At 34.4% G+C, this 20,167-nt stretch overlaps 1 protein-coding gene across 1 annotated transcript in view; it reads left to right on the plus strand.

Moving 5' to 3' along the window:
• BCHE (butyrylcholinesterase) overlaps positions 1-15,868 on the plus strand; it is a 64,471-nt gene extending 48,603 nt beyond the window's left edge. The window contains exons 3-4 of the mRNA XM_007077055.3: positions 8,831-8,997; positions 15,480-15,868. Of these exons, the coding sequence (XP_007077117.1) occupies positions 8,831-8,997; positions 15,480-15,604 (292 nt within the window). The 3' untranslated portion in view covers positions 15,605-15,868. The remainder of the gene's footprint in view (positions 1-8,830; positions 8,998-15,479) is intronic.
• The last annotated feature ends 4,299 nt before the right edge of the window (positions 15,869-20,167 follow it).

Genomic DNA, 20,167 nt, shown 5'->3' on the forward strand with positions numbered 1-20,167 from the left:
TTTTGTCATCTTAACACATGAGAATAAAGTTAATTCCTCTCTTCTAATACTGTGAAAATTAATATTTTATAACTGATATTAAATTCATCTAAAATACATCCAAAGTTCTGAAGGCTAGTCACTTAGTTCTCATTTAAGCAAGGATTTATTGAACGTATAGTTTCTGTGCAGGCTTATGATACATGCTGAATATGCAAAAATAAGTAAGATGTTATTTACTCTAAAGCTCAAAATATAGTTGTTATCTATATAATCTGGTACTGGTACTTTTACAGTGAGTTTCAATAGTATGATATAAATTACATTTGTATATAAGTGATATTTGTTCAATTGTTTTTGGTACCTCTAATATTCGAGTTGCAGAATACATACACACACACACACACACACACACACACACACACAAACACACACACACACACAGAGTCAGGAGTCAGATACATAGAAATATGCATGTTTGTGTGTTTGTATGCAAAGAAAAAAGTATTTAAATTATTCCATTTGTCTTTAAAGATTCATCTTGGAAACTTGTAGGAAACGATCAAGTTCAGTATAAGTTCTATAAAATTAATTGATCAACCTAGGATACAGCCTTATAGGTTAAAATGGAGGCAGTATGTTTGAATTATTGGGAATGCATTCACAAATTAATACTAAGTTGATTTAAGAGAATTCAGTGGATATTGAGTTGGTTATATGATTAAGAATATATGTTACAATTGGGGCACCTGGGTGGCTCAGTTGGTTGAGCGTCCAACTTCAGCTCAGGTCATGGTCTTTCAGTTCATGAGTTTGAGCCCCGCGTCCCCGCGTTGGGCTCTGTGCTGACAGCTCAGAGCCTGGAGCCTGCTTCGGATTCTGTATCTCTCTCTCCCCCTCCCCTGCTCATGCTCTGCCTCTCTCTGTCTCTCAAAAATAAATAAACGTTAAAAAAAATTTTTTAAAGAATAAATGTTACTATTAATTTAATTAAAAAAGCTATTGTTTAGTCAGTTTTAAAGATTGAATAGTTTTTAGCACACTTAAATGAAATCAATAATGGCACTTTGTCAAATTTATAAATATAGTCACAGAAAATGTCTCTAGAAGGAATAAAACTACTTCAAAATGTATTTAATGTCTACATTTATCGTAAGGAGTTGCCTGTATACAAAATGAAGTAAAGAATATGATCTTGAGAGAAACAGGATTTTATTTATCCCTTGCTATGTACTAGCATCACTGTTTTACCTGTCTTCATATTTTTCTAAAACAGATTAGATTATGAATTCATGTTCATCATCATATACTTATATATGAAGAGAAAATTTGTTTACTATGTTAAATTGCTTTGTTTGCTCTTTACATAAATGTCAAAATAGAAGCAACTTGTGAAACTTTTCATTTTCTGCTACCACTACTAATCATGATATTATCTGCTTTTTAGTTTCTTTTTGATCAGTTTTGCTCAATTGGTTCCTAATTTTTTTCTAAGAATAATAAATCTGCACATCTCACTTTTTAAATGAGATCTCCTAGGTACAAATTTTACTATGTTATCAATTATGTTTGTTTAAATGTTAAACTGTCATGGTAAAAAATAGTTTACATGTAAGGCATATGTTAAAACTATCCCATAGACTCTTATAGTCATATAAGTCATCTTTGAAATATAATTTCCCATGTGGTGGTGGTTTTTAAATGTGAATATTTACTATAGTTAAAGACAAATGAGATAAACTACCATGATGTTGTGATGTTTCTTATTTTTTTCTTCATATTTATTTCCTAAATACTATGATTCAGCACAGTTTTAGGTTGTAAATAAATGATGGTTTGCATGGAGCTTACCCTCTGTCTTAGCCCATTCTTGCGATACCAAGATACCACAGATGTGGTAGCTTATAAACAACAGCTTACACTTTTGGAGACTAGAAGTCAAAGATTAAGTTACCAGCATGGTCAGCTTCTGCCAAAGACTCTCTTCCTAACTGATAGTCAGCTCCTTCTAGTTGTGTCCTCACATGGTGGAAGGGTCAAAGGATCTCTATGAAACTTTTTGTATAAAGACACCAGTCCCATTCATGAGGGCCTGCCTTTATGGCTGAAGCACTTCCCAAAGGCTCCAGCTTCTAAGACCATCACCTTATTTTGAGAGCATGCAAACATTCAGACCATAGCACTCTGTGATGAGGAAAGAGGAAAATGTGCAGTTAAAATAAATTTTGAGAATTATTCAGCCATAAAAAAGAATGAAATCTTACTATTTGCAATGGCATGGATGGAGCTAGAGAGTATTATAAAAAGTGGAATAAGTCAGAGAAAGACAAATACCATAGGATTTCACTCATATGTGGAATTTAAGAAACAAAACAAACGAACAAAGAGGGAAAAGAGGGACGAATCAAGAAACAGACTCTTAACTGTAGAGAACAAACTGATGGTTACCAGAAGGGAGGTGGGTGTGGGAATGGGTAAAATAGGTGATGAGGATTAAGGCATACACTTCCTGTGATGAGGATCAAGTGTTGTATGCGAGTGTTAAGTCACTATATTGTACTCCTGAAACTAATATTACACTGTATGTTAAGTAACCAGAATTTAAATAAAAACTTAAAAAGTAAATTTTGAAGTGTGAGGAAATCGAGACTGGCCATTTTAATGGAGTCATCAAGGAAGGCCTGTCTGACAAGATGGTAAGAGGAGCATTAGACCAAGGAGCTACAATATAGGAAGGGACAGGTGCTGTGTGTCCTATGAATTCATTTATTGCAAGGTGTATATTTTTAAATGTCATTTCTGCATTGAAATTTGGAAACTGAGTCAGAATATTGGTGTTCCTGGGGAATAGTACCTTCAAGAGCTTGTGAATACATTTGTAAGACAGAGATTCCCTCAGTAAAATAAAGATTAACCACTAAATTCCAACTGTCTACTTCCATTCTGTATTTGGATCTCAAATTTAACATGCAAAGAGCTGAATTCTCAATATTTTCCTCCAAATATGTTTTTCTTGCAGCAGTTTCTATCTCAGTAATGGCAACTCCATTCATCCTTCCAATTTTTCAGGCCAAAATCCTTCGTGTCATCCTTGACTGCTCTTTCTCTCTATATCTACTCCATTGGCAAATTGCAAGGTTGCTCTCTACCTTCGATAGATACCAACTCAAGATATGACCACTTCTCTCAACTTCTACTACTACCTACCTGGTTCAAATAACCATCATCTCTCACCTAAATTATACAGTGGTCTCCTAGGTGCTCTCTCTGATTCTGGCTTTGGATTCTCTGCAGTCTATTCCCAGAATTCCAGCCAGATAATCTTTTGAAAAATATAAGTAGATCTTGTCTCTTCTTTGTGCAAACCCTCCAATTACTTCTCCCACTGAGAGTAGACGTAAAAAGCTTACAAGGACCTATAGTTCACTAATTAATGTGGTCTCCTGTTACCTCTCCAACTTCCCCTCAGACTACTCCCTCCCTGGCTGGCTCTACTCTAGCCCCACTCTCTTACTCACTTTTCATGGAAAACTCCAGATGCTTATCTGTCTTGTAGCCTTTGCTTTCTAGCCCTTCTGTTGAAATGTTCTTCCTCCAAAAAACTGCATATCTCAGTCCTCTCCTTCTTCAAGTCTTTACTTAAAAGTTCCTTTCCTATCAAATATTGCAGCTTCCCTACCCTGAGGTAGCCAAATCAAGGTTAATGGCTCAGGCCTTCAGACTTCCAAGTTAGCCCAAGATTTCTGACACTAGTTCCAAGTTCAAAGCCACCAGATCCACCCTCACTTCAGAATAGTGGGCTCTAAATTTGAAGTCTCTGTGAACTTCCTCAGATTTAATCATGCCCCAGAATGACTCACAGAACTCAGGAGAGTGCTATAATTACAATTGAAGTTTTTTTTTCTTCAATATTTATTTGAGAGAGACAGAGAGAGCAATCTTTTTTAAAAGATTTATTTATTTTGAGAGAGAGCAGGGAAGGGGCAGAGAGAGAGAGAGAAAGAGAGAGAGAGAGAGAGAGAGAGAGAGAGAGAGAGAGAGAGAGAGAGAGAGAATCCCAAGCAGGCTTTGTGCTCTCAGTGCAGATGAGGGACTCAATTTCACCAACTGTGAGATCATGACCTGAGCTGGAATCAAGAGTAGAAAACTTAACCGACTGAGCCACCAAGACGCTTCACAATTGCAGTTTTTATATAATAAAAGGATATATATCAGAACCAGTCAAAAGAAGAGATACATAAAACAGGATCTGGTACTGACAGGATTCCAAAGGCAAAGCTTCTGGGACCTCATAGATGCATTACCTTCATGGCATTAATTGTGGCAATGTGTACATGGAGTATCACAAGCCCAGGAAGCTCACCTGAGCTTAAGGTTCAGAGTGTTATTGTAATTTCATTATATAGGCATAGTTGATTAAATTATTAGCCACTGTGTTTGAACTCAATCTTCAGCCCTCTTCCTCTTCCTGGAGGTCAGGTTGGTATTACCTAGCTCAAAGTCCCAACCCTCTAATCACATGGTTGGTCCTTCTGGAATGGCTGGTTCCTTCCATAAGATATCAGTGTGAATAGCCCCACCCTGAGTCAAGCCTTTAGCAAAAGCCATTGATGCCCACCATGAGTCGCCGTGTTAGCATAAACAGTTCGGTATGGTGCAAAATTACAAACATTCAGAGGTTACCTCATAAGAACTATGGACCAAGGCCAATCAAATTCATTATTGCATATTCCTTCACCACTGCCCCCTCTCTAGAACTATTACTACCCAACATATTGTATTTTCCTTATTTATCTTGTTTATTGTCTATCTTCCTCAAAGAATGAATACTGCAAGGGGCAAGAGTTTTTATTTTTGTCTTTGTTGATTTTCTGTGACTTAAATAAACCTGAAATCATATGCACTCAGTATTTGTTGAATGAATAGATGAATTTTTTTGCTAAATTCAGATTCTCTAATAGCCCTTCTACTCTTTAAATTAATATACAATTTTATTCAAGTGTGACTTAACATAGAATATAAATCTATAAACATTTTCATATTTAAGAAATTATCCAGTGTCATCTGTAGCCCTCTCACAGGAGTGGAATATTTCAGATGGCCTTTCAATTTACAACTACTAATCATGGCTTTATCTTACTAGAAATATATTCACTTTAAAATCATTGTATAGCTTTCTTAGATACCATTGTCTCAAAATTCTTAATCAAAAAGAATCTTAATTCTTATGTTAAGATTGATAGGCAATCCTGGGATTTATAATCCCAAGAAAACTTGATGCACAGAGCTGAATGCATACTTTTTCTTCATATCAGGCATCCTGAGTCAATTAAAGTCTTTTTTATAAGTCTATTCATAAAATAAGACATCAAATCTTTGCTCAAATATCAATGACAAGCAGGTAATTTCCTGAAATACAGATGTTAGGAAAATACTCTGCCTTTTTGGTTAAACAAGCTGTGTCTTAAAACTTTTCAAACCTACATAAGAGGAAAAGTGTAATGAATGATATTTAGACCGCTTCTGTATACCACAAAGTAGGGGAAAAAAATCTCATAGTAAAAACAGAGCAGAGATTTCTCTATTTTATAAAAAAAAATTTAGGTATTAGCACTTTGAAGTCTCTATTTTGTGACAAGAACAGGAAATATTTTTAAAAAACAGCAAAGCCAAGATGTTTAAATATATCTTATAGTTTTGAGACTAAAATTATATAGTGTTTCAGAATTGTGTATCTGGAAAATACGTTGTATTTCATAAAGTCTTTAATTGATGCGGATAGAAAGTGAATTATATCTCTTGTTAAGTTTTAAATTCTTTGAAGATTTCTTCAAATTATACAGTAAAATGCTCGATCGCTTCAATAGCTATTTCAATCACTTTTTGAAAACTATATCTGCATCCATAGGCAAAGGAATTTTATTATCTCTGAATTGCATTTTGGAATTTCATGAGTTATTTCATAGAACAAAGTTTGTCAAATGAACACGGGCAGTGCCAATAGTGCTTTGCTCTTGAACTCAAGTACGAGTCAGCTCACTTTAAGTCACCATTTGCAGCAGCCAGAAATGAATGAGCAGTTAAAATCGTGCCATAAGTTAATTAGAGTGGAATTAGAAGGAAAGTGGGCAATTTAGGAACATAAGAATTGCTGTACCGAATCAGACCAATGGTTCTCCTGGTTTAATATCCAGCCTCCAGCAGCTGTACTTGTTAGCTTCTAAAGCTTTAAAAGAAAGGGAAAAGACTACATAATTCACCTAGACAAGTGTGCCATCTGTGATCCAGAGAAATTTTCTTCATGACCTCTCTCAAATAATACCCTAAAGCAGGAGGTTTCAATCCTGTTATGATATTGGTTTAGCTTGAATAGCTCTGGTTATTAATAATTCTTTTTAACCATCCAATTCCTACATAAAATCAACTAGTCCATCAAGAAGCTATTTATCTCCAAAGCTCCTGAATTCATGGTTGAATATGTCTACTTTTATGATAAAATATGAATTTATGGTGCTTATTCGATACAAGTTCTTGATGGCAAAATGTGCCTGTAGATAACCACGCTGAATGAATGCCTGCTTCTCTTTCCAAAATCTACTGAGTTCACAGGCTTTTGGAAAACAAAACAAAACAAAACAACAAAAAAACCCCTTGTATCTGCTGTCACTACTCCGAACTTTCTATCCATACCAATCTACAGAACTATTAGAATGACAAAGAAATTTGTGCATTGAATTTTTAGAAAAGTTCAACTAGAGTTTTTCTTACATAATTTTACTTAAGGTAGACTCTAGGAGGAAGGAATGAATTACTTACCCTTATCACTTTAGTCTTCTGTTTATGATAGAAATACCTGTGACTATAGGTTCTTGATTATTCTGGATGACTTCCAGGTCAGTATTTCTAAAATGTTATGTTCAAAATAAGCCATTTAGTCAAAAGTCCCTTAAGAATAATAAATGCCTGCAGTTGTACTTCAAACCATTTTCCTAGGCTGTCAGATGTTAATGCAATAACACTGATATCCTGAAACTGTAACTCTAATAGGATGTCCTTTATCCTATATTCCAAGAAAACTAGTTTTTTCATTGTTATTTGACCTAAGATGAACACTCATTATTTATACTTATGTTAATTGTTTTCTCCTTCTCTAGTTTTCCCAACTTCTCTTCCTGGATCAGTTCTTTATTTGCTCTTCTTATGTCAGTTAGAATCTCCTTCCTTCAGACAATTTTCTTGCAAACATGTAGTGATTGTTCCCTCTTCTGACAATTTGTGTCCCTTTGTTTATGTTTGGTTTAGGCTACCATATATTGATTCTTTGTTTTCACGAATGTTCTTCCTTGCACATATGTACATATGTTTCCCATATTTGTTTGTATTTCTAGATCTTAGAGCAGAGTCTAATTCATAATCATAGCACAAAAGTTCATTAAAGGGAAATCTAGGGACTCACCAGTGGCTATTTGGAGTCTCAAAATGTTTACTCTTTGAATTTGTGTTTGTGTGGTCTAGGTAAGAACATATTATTGAGTGCTACAAAGGTGCAAATAAACCCCAAACTATAAATTTCTAAAAAATAGAGGGGTGCCTGTGTGGCTCATTCCGTTGAGTGCCCCACTTCAGCTCAGGTCATGATCTCATGGTTCGTGGGTTTGAGCCCTGCATTGGGCTCTGTGCTGACAGCTCAGAGCCTGGAGCCTGCTTCAGATTCTGTGTCTCCCTCTCTCTCTGCCCCTCCCCCACTCACGCTCTGTCTCTCAAAAATGAATGTTAAAAAACATTTAAAATTTTTTTCTAAAAAATAGAGACAAGTGTTATTGATTTAAAAATCACAATGAAAGATATAGGAAATATCAGCACAAAAAGAGAATATAAAAAAGAGAATTGGAATTGACCTAGACCCATGCTATTAGGAAATGAAGGGATTCCAAGCAGAGTAGCTGTGACAAGGGCAAGGAAGTGAATTAGAGGAGGGAATTACTAAGGAACTGTCCCTAATTCCTGTTGGTTGCCTTATGCAGAGACTATCTGAAAATAAGCTTGGAAATATGGGTGGCACCATATTAATTAAATTTATCTGAACCCACAGTGAATCACTGAAACAATTTTTAATCAGTGATCAACTTAAAAGTGAGACTGGGGCACCTTGGTGGCTCAGTCAGTTAAGCATTTGACTCTTGATTTTGGCTCAGGTCATGATCTCAGGGTTCATGGGTTTGAATCCCTCATCAGGGACTCTGCACTGACAGTGCAAAACCTACTTGGGATTCTCTGTCTCTCTCTTTCTCTGCCTCTCCCCCCGCCTCTCTCTCTCTCAAAAGAAATAAATGAACCTTTATCTTTAAAAGTGAGACTGAAGGCAGTTTCCTATAGTAACGAAGTTATTGCATAATAAGATGTGTAATCAGTCACAAACTCAGACAGTAATGACAGGAACAAATAGAACAACATAGATGCAAGATATTGAGAAAATGGTATTAATCTTCATTGTGAAAAGATTGGATCTGAGGTAAAGGAATAAAAGGAAACAAAAAGAATACTGACCCTTCAAGCTTGTTTAAGTGTGAAGAAAACATTAGCATTCCTGAAATAGAAAAAAATTTTTTTCTTCCTTGTATGTTAAGCCAAAATGCATGGAAAAAGTTTTTCTTTAAATTTTAATTCCTACACTTTTAACTAATTTAATGCTTCAAGTTACTGAAAACGTTCTACCCAGTTCATTTTTACTTGACCTCATCAAAACAAATCCACATTTTTTCTGACTTTTTAAAAGCTCTTGTTGGTTTTTGAGAACAATATTCTAACAATGATTTTAGTAGAACTATACTGTGTCTCTTTAATTTTTTAGAAATCCAAATGGAACCCAGAACAACAGCACACGATGGCCTGCCTTCAGAAGCACCGATCAAAAATATTTAACCTTGAATGCAGAGTCACCAAAAGTATACACTAAACTACGTGCTCAACAATGCCGATTCTGGACACTATTTTTTCCCAAAGTCTTGGAAATGACAGGTATGTGCTTTTTAGTAGTTGGTCAAGTAATTGATTGTGGATTATGTAAAAGGGAGAAAAGGTAGACTATCCAAGGCACAGTGATGGTATTAACTTGTGATTTTACAATTACTTGATTCCAGTGAGTAGATAATTTTAACAACTTTCTTCCAGCAAGTTTAGATGTGTTTTGAGGTCTTACTATATGAGGAGCACTTTAGTAGTAAAGAAAACTAAAATAGAAATTCTCCCGTAGAGGAACATAAAACGTGGTAGTGGAACTAAAATAGGGCACTGCTTGCTAACACATTAGTTAGTCTATGTGTAACTAATTAATGGATAAATGAACAAATAAATAAAGTAATCAATGTATAGAACTAAAAATATAATTAATAAAATATAGAATGAAATATAATTTATACTCAAAGAAAGGTAAAAACAAATTTATTGATAAACAGAACTCTTGATCTCTAAGGGGGGGAAAAACCCTCCAGAATTAAATGTTTAAAAGCAGACTCCAAAAATTTCTAAATATTCTCAGGTTAGAGATATTTATCTTGAACACATACATGTATTCCATAATACAATAAACAGACAACAATTTAGTTAACTAATCTTTAAGAAAGGATTCCATAAGCTTATACAAGGAAGTGCTAGGAAAACTGGTTCATATTATTATGTTATTTCAAAATTCATTAGTAAGAAAATATTTAAATCAACTTGAGCAATCAGCTTGAATGATCGCCTCTTCTGTGAGGAAAATGACATGTGTATCTCACTCACTTGCTGGTTTTAAAATGCCCAGCTGTTTCTAACCCATGTGACTCCTCAGGTCTTTATTTTTCAAGTAAAAGTAATTGACTTTCAACCATCAGACATATTGCTGCCCCATTCCTTTAGACTTTACCACTCTGTTCATCATAATACTCTGCAATTTTCAGGCTGTGTTAGATACCGCAATATAGTAGCTGTTTTGGTTTAATGTTTAGAGAGGTTGGGGGTTAGTTTCAGGCAAATATGGGCATCTCAGAGCTATATTTGATTGTTTAATATGTGTTTTAATCATCAGACATTATTCACCAAAATTATAATTATGTACTCCATCTGTTTGGGAGATGTTTCTGAAATACCCGTGCTCTGTGTATTACCAAATGTTCTGTGACATAATATATATCCAGAGATGGGTTTCTGCATCCCTTGGCAAACCTACAGTGCTGCCCTTGTGTCCTCCGGGTGTGAATAACAATGAGGTAACATGCTTAAACTGCCAAGAGACCAAAAGAGGTACCATTTAACATATCACAGATGGCACATTCTTAATCTTTACTTAAAATATTTTTAAATGAGAAGGTTGTACTTGAGGGACAATGAAAGGGGAGTGGGGAGGATTTTCAATGACTAACTTATCATAAGCCAAATTGACTTGTTCTGGTTTGAGCTTGTGCAGCCTATTGTAATTTATTTGTTGACAAAATAAAACTTCAGTATCAACAATTTTTGAAGATGTACTTCAAAATCTCTATCTTTAAATAGTGAATTGTCATAAAGCAGGTTGAATAAACACACTGTTAAGTTTTTGGCTAGCTGCCACTCCTTCCTATCCAGTGCTGAACCACTCCCTAGTTGAGTAACACTGAGCTGTTTGGAAATACCATACCCTGCTCTGGGTTTGTACGGTGCTTTGGAATAGTTCCAAAGTGTCTTTAAAAAACACAATTTTATACTTTAGCATTTTTCAGATAATTGTCCCCCAAAAGTTATATTCAATATATTTTATAAAATTTAAAGTAAATGCATGATATGATTGTTGTAAAATCAATGTCTTCATTAACAATCAACAACTTTTTTACATTTAAACAAAACCAGTTTGAAGTTACATGTTTTTAGGTTTTATAAATAAATAATGTAGGGGGATTAAAAAGATTAAGAAAACATGTTCTTACCATATTTTGTGTATTTCAAGTTGCAAAACCTCATACATTTCAGTCTTTGATATTTTGAAAATTGGGGTTATTCAGATGACCTGTGCTGAAGTTTCTATGGCAATATTATTAAATGCACACACACACACACACACACGCACGCACGCACACACACACACACACACACACACAAAACAGCTCTACACATAAAGGAAAAAAAAACACTAACTGGATTTCTTAAAAGGAGAAATATTTACCTCACTCAAGATGGAAACCCAATGAGCTTTATAAGTACCACTTGAGCAGTAGTTTACTTTTGAGCAATAAATGTTCTCAAATAAAATGATCCTTAAGATTTGTTTAAACACATGAATTCTAGCACTTAACTTTCAGACTATACTTCAGCATATGCCTGTGCTATTATTGCATGCACCTGCAAGAAATAAAATGTGCAGTATTTGTTTCAGATGTTATCAACAATTTTCACTCAAAATGTAACTGCACAGTACTTGATAATTGTTTGAAAAAGAAAGAAAAGGAAGTAGAGAAATGATCCATTCAATGTCAATAAGATACCAATATTTTTTCACTGAAAGTGAAAGAGTAAATTTACCTAAAGGAAAAACCACTTTGACCTTCAAATCTTCCCAATGAAGAAAAGCATTAGATCTAGTGTTGTTTTCCTTTGTTGCATTTTAAAAATACAGACATACATGGGAGATATTGCCATTTGGTTTCAGACCACCACCATAAAGTGAATATCACAATAAAGCAAGTCAACGAATTTTTGGTTTCCAAGTGCATATAAAAGTTATATTTACACTATACTGAAGTCCATTAAGTAGTAGACATAGTAGCATTGTGTCTAAAAAAATAGTGAACACATCTTAATTTAAAAATACTTTATTGCTGGGGTGTCTGGGTGGCTCAGTCAGTTAAGCGTCCGACTTCAGGATTCTGTCTCCACCTCTCTCTCTGCCCCTCCTCTGCTGGTGCTCTCTCTCTCTCTTTCTCTCTCTCTCTCTCAAATATAAATAAACATTTAAAAAATTGAAATAAAAATACCTTATTGCTAAAAACACTATCATCTGAGCTACTTGATAGCATTTGACCCACAGTAGAAGTTTCAAAATTGGGGTCAATCCTCTCAAACCCTGCTGCTGCTTTGTCAACTAAATTTATGTAATGTCTAAATTCTTTGTTGTCATTTCAACAATCTTCACAGCATCTTCATCAGGAGTAGATTCCAGTTCAGGAAATGACCTTCTTTGCTCATCCATAAGAAGCAACTCCCCATCCTTTACAGTTTTATCATGAGATTGCAGCAATTCAAATAGAATAATAATGAAAAGTTTGAACTATTGCAAGAAGAACCAAAACATGACATAGAGACATGAAGTGAGCAAATACTGTTGGGAAAATTGTGTGGATAGACTAACTTGATACAAGGTTGCCATAAACTTTCAATTTGTAAAAACGCAGTATCTGCAAAGCACAATAAAGTAAAGTGCAATAAAATAGGTATGCCTGTAAGTGATGTCTTCATAAAGCCTAGCCTGAGCTTATGGTAATTCACTCTGTAGTATTAGTATAGATATAGTTCACTCTAGTCCCACACTCAGAATTATAACAGGACAATAAATGTGTTTCTGATCTGTCTCATAAAGAATTATGCATTCCTTGGTAATTTTAGTAATTGATTAACAAATAGGAAAATAAGTAATGGGGACAAGAGAGATTTTCAATGAAATCTCAAAGTACATGAATCACTTTTTTTTTATTATAATGATCAGAACAATTCAATATCCATTTTAATCTTTTCTTCTAACTTTACCTCCATTTATAATTTTGAGTCAACTCACCTCCCCTGTATTCTTTCTTACCTCCTTCAACTTGATTAAATAGACTCCACTCTGGTGAAATATGCTCACTCTTTTTTTAATTGGCAAGACAAAAAGTAGCTTTATTAGTATTACTCTTTCTGTAAGGAAGAAAGCCTGACTCTTTCTTTTTCCAAGTGAGACAACAATGTGGACAAATCAAAGAGCATGAAAGTCCTGAAAAAGTTGTGTCAATATATTTATGAACTACTGGTATTGATCTAGCTGTACATGGATTCAATAAAGAGCAAAGTTAAGAATAAATTTTTGTAATAGGGCAGTAAATTCATTTTTGGAGCTCCCAATAGCTGTATCGAGCTTGATTTTATAATGTACATACCAGCTGATTTATCCTTCACAGTAACACTGCACAATAGTGAACACCAACCCCATTTACAGTTGGAAAACTAATTTGAAAAGTTAAGAATTCTTTCTATGTCAGAAATATAATAAGTGGTCAAGCTGGAATTTAACCCACATCAGTCCAAAGCCTAAATAATGTATTTTATTTCACATTATAGTACCTTGTTAACTACAAGATGATAGATCTACATCTCACAGATAATCAATCTATAGCCACTTAAGTAGTATTCCAGTTTGGAGGAAGAGGAAGAAAAAGAACTAATTTTGGTTTGATTTATGTCATGGATTCAAAATTTTTGTTATCTTTTTATAAGGTGTATTCAGTTCTTCTGAGTTGTATTAGAAAACAATCAAATGTTTCATATTTTATTGTCTCAGTCAATGTTCAGTATTATTAAAGAAAAAAATTATTAAGGTTTACAATGCATTTGTGCACTAAAGAGCAAAGTATAGTGTTTGATTATGATACATAAGGAAATAAGTTTACATTTATATGAATTAATGGATTTGGCATCATTCTATGTACAAGAAAAAAAATTAAATCTAAGACTTTTTTTCTGAGTATTAAAATTCATGGTGTGAGTGCTAGATTACCAATCATTTATTTCTTTTTTTTTCATTTATTTCTTATAACAAAAATTTTGTTCTTTCTGAACTTTAGAGCCCTTATTTTGCATAACACTTAAAACAGCATTTAATTATAAAAAATATCATAGGAGTGGATCATTTGGCATGATATTTAATGTCTTTCACATCTAATGTTTTTTTAGAAAAGTTCTATTATTCACAAAATAATTACAGTCATTGACCTTTTAAAAGCCATTTTTAAAATGGGAAATTTTTGTATATATTCTCAAATATTTATCCAAAGTCCAAGCATTATGAACATTTTAAACTTAAATATATCTTAAATTACAGGGGATATTTTAATAGCTGTGTAAATGTTTTAAATATTTTGATTTTCATATAAACTAAAAATAAATCACTGAATGTGCTCCATTGTTAACAGTATGAATGAAACAAAGACACATTTTCATGTATAATGTAGTGAGATCATATGAACTGCCTTCTCCAAATTAATATCTTACAAAGTTATAATTAATTTCAAAAATTCCTAACTGAAAAGTATATAATTAAAACACTGTCAGTCTTTATTCTCAAGGTAACTGAAATAACTCAAAATGCTGTTTTTAATTCAATGACTATAGCACAGCATTCTAAGAGTTTAAAAAGTAAAACAACAAATGTGTAAAATACTTACAGATTTAAATAACTTAAACCATCTTCTAGCTTTATCATATATATTAATATTAGGAGGGGCTTCTGGGTGGCTCAGTAGGTTAGGCATCTGACTTTGGCTCAGGTCATATCTCAAGGTTCATGAGTTTGAGCCCCGCATCAGGCTCTGTGTTGACAGCTCTGAGCCTTGAGCCTGCTTCAGATTCTATGTCTCCGTCTCTCTCTGCCCCTCACCCACTCACACTCCTTCTCTCTCTCTCTCAAAACTAAATAAACATTAAAAAATTTTAATATTAGGAACATATATACATAATTTCAGAAGTTTGTGTTCAAGAGTTTCTATTGCTCACAAACTTTATTCTTTAATGTAATAGATTTTCAAATAAATCAAGGTTTCAAGGTGCCTGTAGTACACATAGACTATTTTTGGTTCATTGCCTCACATTATTTCTGACATAAACACTCCTTTCTCCTGACACATGCATACACTTTGCAAGCTACTGAAAAGCAGAGATTTTCTTAGTCATCTTTCTAATTTGTAAAGCAATTAATAAACTACTTTCATGTAGTAGTTTCAATAAGCTGCTTTCAATGAGTAGGCATTGTTTGGAATTAAAATAACTCATATAGGGTGAGTATAAAATCTTCATGGAATGTCAATTACAAAGTTACCCTTATGCATTAATAAATATATATAAATATTTTCATCAGAAATAATAGTCTGTTGTATCACATATAAGTGAAATGCATTAAATGAGATTTCTGTTATGCAGAGGGGTTCAAAAAAAGATAATATCTATATATCTTCTTAGAAACTAAATATATGTTATGTAATATAATTTGACATAATATATCAATTCATGTTCACATTTTTATGATATATTCAATTTACACATATATATTATTTGCATTTCCATGTAAAGTATAAAATTTTATTAAAGCTTTTCAGGTAGCGAAAGAAGCTGATAATAAATAATGAAAAGTAAAAAATTACTGCACAGTGTACTTGGAGAAAATAGCATCTATAATCAAAATTATTTTTCAATTAATGTAAACAGATTAAAATTTAGATTAATACAACTTATTCCATGTTTTACAGGAAATATTGATGAAGCAGAACGAGAATGGAGAGCAGGATTCTATCGCTGGAACAATTACATGATGGACTGGAAAAATCAATTTAATGATTATACTAGCAAGAAAGAAAGCTGTGCAGGTCTCTAATTAATAGATTTACCCTTTATAGAATGTTCATTTTCCTATAGATCAAGGTAAAAATATCACTAGCTCTCTTACACACCATGTAAGAAAGCTATTATACTGCTGAAACAAAAATGCCAGAAGGATAATATCGATTCCTCACATCTTTCACTTAGTATTATACCTAGCATTTCAAGACCCAAATGGCTAGAATATGTTTAATTAAATTCTACAATATAAAGTTTGACAATTAATTTTATGCATATTAAAATGATTTGTAGCTTCAAACTCTCTTTCCTGAATAACCTTAAGAATTTATTCTTTCAAAAAATACCTGTATTCTATTTTTAGTTGCATATGTATGTTTATGACCACTCATAAAAAAGGTATCTTTTTAAAATGAACTAGGTCTTGAGGGGCACCTAAGTGGCTCAGTCAGTTAAGCATCTGGGTTAGGAGAATTCTTGCCTGGACCCAGAAATATTAGGATTTTCAAAAGGAAATTGTTTAATTCCAGGAAAGAAATTGTTGTACTTTCTGTAGACAAATGATAGTATTATTATAATTTAAAAAATTACAAAACTGCATTTACTAACTGGCATGGCAACTAAAGACATCCATGAATAAATTAATTGAGTAGTTCAGTAAAGAGGAGAAGTCAGAGACTTTAAGTTCCAGAAGAGGCAGTGCAAGTTGATTGTGTTAATTAAGCATTGAAAACTGACACCCAGGATAGGACAAAGTGAGTTCGTAGATCTGTAGACTGTTGATTAAAGCATGTCCCATTGTTCATTGGCCACAAGGATGTTCATAGTTAGAGACAGTGTGGTTTTGCCATCCTCACTCAAGGTCATTCAGAGTTCAGGCTACCTTATCATCTTCAGCTGGTTAGAGGGAGTTATTATACAACTCAAGTCAGTTTTGATAATCACTTCAGTGCTGCTGTAAATGGATATTTTTGCTTTATAGTTCTTCCTTCATCCTGTGATGGAAGGAAGGAAGGAAAGGAAAGCAAGGAAGGAAAAAAAAAATACCACAAATAATAGGTGAATGAGCAGGCATTTATTCCACACCACCATCTTTGTTTTGGGTGCCATTCTTCCAGGATCCATTATGTTTTTCTGAATCATTTGAGCCTCCTTTTGATGTAGAACCCTCTGAGATATGAAATGAGATGATGCCTGTTCAACATCATTAAAGACCCTTTAAAGATACTCTTGATGAGACCAATAATTAGGAAAACATGATTATGTTTATAGAATACCTGTCCTGCCTTAAATGACATGCTCCAGTCATCTGAAAAGATCACGTGGATCACTTTGCCCTACCTTGGACAATCAATTGATTTGTTCTTGAATTTTATTGACACAAGCCTTGACTTACTCTGAAAATTTTACCTAAATGCAACAAGGAGAGTCAACCAGCACATAAACTCCTTCGTGTTTGCTCTGTAAATAAACTATTATGAATCCACTGTGTCTAGCACCATTGCCGGAAGTTAGGTTAAGGCTTTTGGAGAAAACACTGTGTAGCAGCGTCTATACAATTTCTCTTACTATGAATGCCATTTAAAAGGCAGTTTCAGTGCAGTATTTTTTTTTAATTTTTTTTTTAACATTTATTTATTTTTGAGACAGAGAGAGACAGAGCATGAATGGGGGAGGGTCAGAGAGAGAGGGAGGCACAGAATCTGAAACGGGCTCCAGGCTCTGAGCTGTCAGCACAGAGCCCGACGCGGGGCTCGAACTCACGGACCGTGAGATCATGACCTGAGCCGAAGTCGGACGCTTAACCGACTGAGCCACCCAGGCGCCCCTCAGTGCAGTATTTTAATCCAGGGACCCCAAGCCAAGGGAGAAACTTCTGCATAAAATAATGGAAACTAATACTTCTGAATAGATCTTGCAGATTTACATTTCAGCAGGCTCATAGATGAAAAAAGTTTTGATTGTCTCAAATACTAACAGTACAGAAGTATTAAAACCTCAAAATGGCATAAACCCTTCCCAGAAGCAGAGTATGGGGAGATATTAGCATAAATTCACAAAGCCATGGAGGTTATCACCTAATTCTGGTAAAATTTTAAGGTACATTTTTCAAAAGTATGAGGGAAAATTGTGTCTAAGGTCACAACTGAACAACTGGAATTATTCCAACCAGTATCACGAGACTCAGCTTGATCAATTATTTAAGTGAAAACATTATTATTTCTTGTGGTGTGGAACTCTCCACAAGATTTTGCATTATAAGGTTTATTGCAAATTGATCATCATTTATGGTTTGGTATCCATGTAATACGTATAAGGATTAAGGTAACAAGTCACATACCTTAAAAAAATACCATTATAACTGATTTTGTTTCTCAAGTAAGTTGGCTGCTGAACATTATTAGCATGAAGGCAAGGTAATTAGCTTCTGACCAATCAGAAATTAAATTTCATGGATAAATCTTAACATAGTTGCAGCTGTGACATTTTTAGCAGAATATTCAAATAAATGGGACCTTCCTGACATTGCTAAAGAAAGAGGACAGACTCATCAGCTAGTAAAATTCTTGTTGTGCCTGTAGCCTTACTGAATTGAGCAAAAGTATTCTCTTTACAAAGAGTTTGTTTTAAAATGAGGATGGTAAGAGCGGCGCTTGGGTGTCTCAGTTGGTTAAGTGTCCAACTTTGGCTCGGGTCATGATCTCATGGATCGTGAGTTCGAGCTCCTTGTCGGGCTCTGTGCTGGCAGCTCAGAGCCTGGAGCCTGCTTTGGATTCTGTGTCTCCCTCTCTCTCTGCCCCAGTACCACTCACACTCTTTCTCTGTCTCTCTCAAAAATAAACATTTAAAAAATTTTTAAATGAGGATTGTAAGAAAAATAAGGCATATGTATTTTTAAACCAAACATACTTAATGTAAATGTAAACCAGCAATGCTATTTATCAGTACAATCTCGGTAGAAACTTGAGACTGTTGAAGAACAAAGTAAACACCAGATTTTAAAATACACACACACAGGTAGGTACACACATACACACATACAGGACTATTCTATTCATGTCCAGCAGGTGGTCACATTGAAGAATTCCCTGAACAGTCCCAAGATAGGGGAAAAACAGGAGGTTTGGAATACAGACAGTCCCCTACTTATGATGGTTTGACTTACAATATTTTGACTTTACAATGGTATGAAACCAATAGGAATTAAGGAGAAACTGTACCTCAAACTTTGCATTTTGATATATTTTCCCAGGCTAGCAGTATCTGGTACAATGGTCTTTTGTGACGCTGGACAGTGGCAGCGACCCGCAGGTCCCAGTCAGCCCCATAATCAGGAGGGTGAACATTTACAAAAATTCTGTACCCAGAAAGTCATTCTGTTTTTCACTTGTAGTACAGTATTCAATAAATTACATGAGATATTCAACACTTTATTATAAAATAAGCTTTCTGTTATGGAGTGCATGGGTGGCTCAGTCAGTGACTGACTCTTGATTTCGGCTCAGGTCATGGTCTCATGGGTTTGAGCCCCACATTGGGATCTGTGCTGGTGGCACAGGGCTTCCTTGGGATTCTCTCTCTTCCTTTCTGTGCCCCTCCCCTGCTCCTCCCCCTCCCCTCTCAAAATAAATAAATAAATACACACAAAAAATAAGCTTTCTGTTAGACAATTATAGTCAACTGTAGGCCAATGTAAATGCTATGAGCACATTTAAGATGACCTAGACTAAGCTATGAACTTCAATAAATTAAGTGTTTTAAATACATTTTTGACTTATGATATTTTCAACTTAAAATGGGTTTACTGGGATGTAACCCCATGCATGATAAGTCATGGAAGATCAGTGTTAGAAAAGAAGAGTGCATGGTGGTCATATGATGGCCATCTAATTATGCATTAGACACTAATGCGAAATGTATATTTTGTTAATACATATTTATTGTGTATTAATATACAATTATAAAAATATTATGAAATTATATAATAGACAATATATCTTATATTAGGACCAATTCTGATGAAACACAATAGTCACTTTGACATACCATTGACAAGAGCTACTGTAATTGTAAAATATTTTACTTATAAATTTATTGAAGAGACTCATAACAGACCAATTATATTGTCAAATACTTTGTGAAGGATGTTGTCAATCAAAATGCAGGAAGGGCATTACAGGTTGTGGGGCATAGAAAAAGTAAAACTTTTATATAGCCAAGCCACAAATCTAATTCTATATCCCAATGTGAACAACATCTAAAATTACAATTTTCCTGAAAAGAAAGAAAGAAAAGGAAGGAACAAGGAAGGAAGGAGGTTAGGAAGGCAGGAAAGCAGGAAGGCAGGAAGGCAGGAAGGCAGGAAGGCAGGCAGGCAGGCAGGAAGGAAGGAAGGAAGGAAGGAAAGAAGGAAGGAAAAAAGGAAGGAAAGAAGGAAGGAGAAAAGGAAGGAATTCCTCAATTAGGCCATAGCTTCCATGAGTTCAGCTTACCTTGTTCTGTCTTATCCTTGGTCCAAAATCTCACCATTAGAGTTACCAATCAATGAGATAATAAAGCAATAGAAGTGGCATAGTTATATTAGAGGTGAATTTTAACA

Source organism: Panthera tigris, chromosome C2 (genome assembly GCF_018350195.1).
Source record: "Panthera tigris isolate Pti1 chromosome C2, P.tigris_Pti1_mat1.1, whole genome shotgun sequence".
In the NCBI taxonomy this organism is placed as follows: Eukaryota; Metazoa; Chordata; class Mammalia; order Carnivora; family Felidae; genus Panthera; species Panthera tigris.